Source organism: Silene latifolia, chromosome 1, assembly GCF_048544455.1.
Source record: "Silene latifolia isolate original U9 population chromosome 1, ASM4854445v1, whole genome shotgun sequence".
NCBI classification, from domain to species: Eukaryota; Viridiplantae; Streptophyta; class Magnoliopsida; order Caryophyllales; family Caryophyllaceae; genus Silene; species Silene latifolia.
Window position 1 is genome coordinate 88,627,803 of NC_133526.1, and position 5,277 is coordinate 88,633,079.

At 38.8% G+C, this 5,277-nt stretch overlaps 1 protein-coding gene across 1 annotated transcript; it reads right to left on the minus strand.

Moving 5' to 3' along the window:
* Nucleotides 1-4,257: 4,257 nt before the first annotated feature.
* LOC141650004 (uncharacterized) lies at nt 4,258-4,803 on the minus strand. The gene has a single exon (XM_074458660.1). It carries the CDS (start codon nt 4,801-4,803, stop codon nt 4,258-4,260), a length of 546 nt encoding a protein of 181 aa, XP_074314761.1.
* Between the last annotated feature and the right edge of the window lie 474 nt (nt 4,804-5,277).

The following is a 5,277-nucleotide window of genomic DNA, read 5'->3' on the forward strand; positions in this document are numbered from 1 at the left end:
TATAAAAACCACACAATATTATCACAAATATATCCTACAATATTATATACTACAAAACTCTTATTATTACCCATTAATTATCCATACTAATTACCAATTAATTATCCAAACAAAATCCCCAAAAGTTAGGGTTCGTACTAAATGAAATAGGGGTAGATCTTAACTTACAAAGTGAAAGGAAGGAAGAAGGAAGGTGAACCATCCACTAAATGAAGCTTAAATCCCATAAGAATGTGTTTGTGAGGGTTTTAGAGAGAAGGGGGAGAGTTTAGAGTAAGAAGGGAGAAGGATGGAATGATTTGGATAAGATAAGGTAAGATCCCAAAATTGGTGTTTGACACGGGTCGTCGCAACCCTATCAAAAATAAACCCGAAAGGTCTCTAACTAATGCAGCTAGGGAAGTCGGGGTCGAATCCACAAGGAGGCTATGTTGCTAACTACTTGTTAAACTATGTCTGTCTCAATTGTCACAACTGGGGATTTTGAATTGATTTCTAAACTAAAACTAATCTAAAGTAAAGAGAGAAAGAGAATGCAAGGAATAAATAAAGAGTAGTTCGATAAGAGAGAGAAACTAGGATTTCGGTTCACTATAGCTGCGACGGTCTAAAATGCTTAAGATCCGGTCCGGGTATTCTTAGAAGAGCAGTGAATATCTCCTTCCGGTCTCTATTCGCTCTAGATTACTGCTGACTTAACTTCCGCCCTCATCAGAGTAATCTAATGCCTAAACTACTCTAGGTCCTTCCGGTCCACTAGGGTAGTCTATTGGTCACAGTCAGGTCTATTCCCTTCCAATCTTCCGATCTAGGTCAGAAATTACCAAAGGTCTAGCTAGTCGTTGCGCATCGGTTTGCTAGTTAAACAGTTTAAACACCTATGAGGCAATTCTAATTGGTACCTATTCCAGATCTAGGTCATATAAATCCGTCTACACTATAGATTCCCCTAATCCTAGCAAAGTAAACTAGCTATGCATAATTAAAACTGATCTAACAGAGATAAGGGTTGAGAAACTAATCTAGTTAAAGGCATAAGGGGAAGGGGGAAATAATGCATAAAGGAACAACTAAAATAAATAAGAGAATTAAAGAGAGAAGAGAAGGAATAATAATACCGAATTTAAAGGAGAGAAATAGTCCATAGAGTTAAGAGGAAAGAAATTATATACTAAAAGTGTTAAAGGAAGAGACAAAGAGTCAGGGAGATGATCTCCCCCAAAGATCTGATCCCCAATACAATGATCTATGCTCCCTATTTATAATAAAACAAACTAGCTAGGTCTAACAAATAAAACAAAGATGGGCTTTATTGCGTCATTTAGTGCGTCGACCAATCTTTAGTAGCGGTCTTCACTCGATCGAGCCGTGGTCGCGTACGATCGAGTAGTTTCCTTAGCATAAGTCCTCGATCGAATGATAAGGACCTCGATCGAACACATTAAGGACTCAAGGTGGTCGATCCAAAAGAGTAGTTGGTCGGTCGAAATATAAAGAGGTCGATCGAAATGTGTATATTTCAAAGTTCTCGATCGAGAGCTTCATATTTCGACCGACCAGCTACTCTTTTAGATCTACCACCTTGAGTCCTTAATGTGTTCGATCGAGGTCCTTATCATTCGATCGAGGACTTATGCTAAGGAAACTACTTGACCGTACGCCACCACGGCTCGATCGAGTGAAGACCGCTGCTAAAGATTGGTCGACGCAATAAAGCCCATCTTTGTTTTATTTGTTAGAACTAGCTATTTTGTTTTATTATAAATAGGGAGCATAGATCATTGTATTGGGGATCAGATCTTTGGGGGAGATCATCTCTCTGACTCTTTCTCTCTTCCCTTAAAACTTTTAGTATATAATTTCTTTCCTCTTAACTCTATGGACTATTTCTCTCCTTTAAATTCGGTATTATTATTCCTTCTCTTCTCTCTTTAATTATCTTATTTAGTTTAGTTGTTCCTTTATGCATTATTTCCCCCTTCTCCTTATGCCTTTAACTAGATTAGTTTCTCAACCCTTATCTTTGTTAGATTAGTTTTAATTATGCATAGCTAGTTTAGTTTGCTAGGATTAGGGGAATCTATGGTGTAGACGGATTTATATGACCTAGATCTGGAATAGGTACCAATTAGAATTGCCTCATAGGTGTTCAAACTGTTTTACTAGTAAACCAATGCGCAACGACTAGCTAGACCTTTGGTAATTTCTGACCTAGATCGGAAGATTGGAAGGGTATTGACCTAACTGTGACCAATAGACTACCCTAGTGGACCAGAAGGACCTAGAGTAGTTTAAGCATTAGATTACTCTGATGAGGGTGGAAGTTAAGTCAGTAGTAATCTAGAGCGAATAGAGACCGGAAGGAGATATTCACTGCTCTTCTAAGAATACCCGGACCAGACCTTAACCATTTTAGACCTTCGCAGCTATAGTGAACCGAAATCCTAGTTTCTCTCTCTTATTGAACTACTCTTTATTTATTCCTTGCATTCTCTTTCTCTCTTTACTTTAGATTAGTTTTAGTTTAGAAATCAATTCAAAATCCCCAGTTGTGACAATTGAGACAGACTTAGTTTTGCAAGTAGTAAGCAACATAGCCTCCTTGTGGATTCGACCCCGACTTCCCTAGCTGCATTAGTTAGAGACCTTTCGGGTTAATTTTTGATAGGGTTGCGACGACCCCGACTTCCCTTTTGGTATTCATTTTTACTTATTTATTTGTTGTCATTTTTACTTATTTATTTCAGTTAGTAATTAGGTTTCCTTTTCATATTTAATTTTCGTAACTACTTTCTATTTTGTATTAGTCAATAATGTGTTCAATTATGTTCTAAATTCTACTTTAAGATAATGTATTAATGGGAGCGTCCTTATCACAATATTTTCTCATTTTTTAAGTTCAAAAGTACTTAAACTATTTTTTAGTTGATTTCAACAAATTGTAAAAATTATTCTGTAGGGTAACTTAATAAAACTTCTATAATTGGTCTCATAAAAAAACGGTATTTATCATAGAGATAGTTTAAGATTTTCGGTGTTCATGTGATCTTTATTTTTTTTTAAAGAAAATGATTAATAATTGACAAACATCTCTCCAAATAGGATTTTACTCTTTTTTTGGTGGGTCACTAATTACATTGTCACTAGTTGTTGCTCCGCGCATTATCGGGCGCAGAACCCCAATTTGGTTAATCCTTTAGATGGCCTCATTAGTAAGCGTCATAGATGTAGTGGACATTGCGATTTACATCTCCTAAGAGCTGGATAAAAGACGGTAAGTTGTATATAGACACAATCCAGCAAACCAAAAAGAAGCTTGCTTGTGCCTCTAAATCCATTAATAATGCGCCAAGTTAAACATTGTTCGAACCATGCTTGTGCCATCACATGCATTACTAATGTGCAAAATTAAGCAAAGTTAAACATAGTTCCTGCATGTACGGTGTTTTATTTTAGAGCGGAATATAAGCATCGTACAAGAATCGCCCTGAACCTTGAGGAAGGATTGGTGGCACAATCTAACGGTCTCAAAAGTTGTGTTCAAGGAGGCACGGTTGTTGACATTAGGAGATTTAAGACACACGAACCAGACAATTAACAGTTTATCGAGAGAAGAACCGGGTTACAGTGTAATGTAATGGAACTGCTTGATCAATTCATGAAATTGCTAAAGGTATTTTGGCAACGGGTATAAATGACAAAGCAGCAACATAGTGTGTACGTACATGTGCTTTAAATGATGCCAACAAGCTCAAGAACGGCATAGGAAACAATGTTTTTCGCAGAGTTTTTAGGAGGGTTTTGTGGTGGTGTGGCTTTAATAACCGCCACCTTATCTGACCTCCTAGCGCGTGCCAGTGCGACGTATAGTTGTCTCGGTGAGAAACATGGCCTTGGCAAGTAAATAGCAACCTGGTCTAACGTTTGTCCTTGAGATTTGTTTATAGTCATGGCAAAACTCAGTTTAATAGGCAACTGCATGCGCTGGAACTGGAACGGATAGTTTGCAGAAGATGGCAATCGTAAATTTATACGCGGTATGAACACATGTTCACCTGCATGGTCTCAATATGTTATCACACACTCTATCAAGTTTGGGCTGAAACTTTTGCAAATATGTCGTGCACCGTTACACAAGTCAGAGGATGGCAATAGATTCCTTAGCAAAATCATTGGGCTATTGGGCTTTAAGATAAGCTCGTGAGGGCTCATACCACCTGGAGAGAGTTTGTTTATAAACTCAGTCGGATATATATTCTACTTGTCATCTAGGACAGTGTCGTAGCTCTTATATGTAGTAGCCTCATCTGGAAACCGCTCTATTAAGATAGAAATGATTGCATCAACATCTTCATTCATTGGAGTCAGTATAGCTCGAGTTGTGAAAATTTCAGATTTGTAGCTTTGAAGTTCATCCATTGGAAAGCCTAGCTCTGTGATTGCGGTAATTAGGTCGAGACTCTCCTCATCCCGGCATCTCACAATTACCTCAAGCAATTGTATGTATTCATTTTCTTCAGTGTGGAGTTCGCCGTTCCCCAGGGCTAGCAAGAAGGAGGAGAATGTCAGGTCCTCCCTGGCCCGAATGTTTTCTGATATTGTGAATCTGGTAAGTTGTGGCCAAAGCTTGGAAGCCACTAAGCTGTAGTCAACATCTTCTCTATTGGACTTCTGAGGTACAAATGGGAGTATTTGGCGGAAATCTCCCCCAAACACTATCAGCTTAGCTCCGAAGAGTAGATTTGGATCACATAGGTCACAGAGCAATGTGTCCAACGCTTCAACACTTTCCTTCCTAACCATAGAGGCCTCATCCCAGATCAACAGTGCAGCTTCTCATAATAGCGCGGACATACTACCTTGTTTTGGAACGTCACGTGATAGTGAAGAGTCCAAGTCCAGAGGGAGTTTAAACATTGACGGGGTTTTTGGTTGGCTACTTTGGAGTGGAATGGAATGGATTGAGTCCATTCAAGTGTTTGGTTGGGTGATTTGGGATGGAGTTAGATACCCAATGGATTCTAACTTCACCCTAACCCCTTGGAATCCCATATACCCACCCTCCCCCCTTGGATTCAAACTCCATTCCCCCCTTGTATGATTTGTGGTGAATCAAACAAGATTAGCCAAGTATGGATTTAGAACCTCACACCACCATACTATCAAGCTCCATTCCTGTAACACTCCTATACTCCAAGTGCCTTACCAGGACCACTTAAGGCATAGGACCACTTAAGTTCAAATCCCAAAACTGATAAAATAAAATACAAATGTTCC

Bases quoted from the DNA above. Each gene is read 5' to 3' on its own strand.
- LOC141650004 (XM_074458660.1), bottom strand. From the start codon at position 4,803: ATGGTTAGGAAGGAAAGTGTTGAAGCGTTGGACACATTGCTCTGTGAC.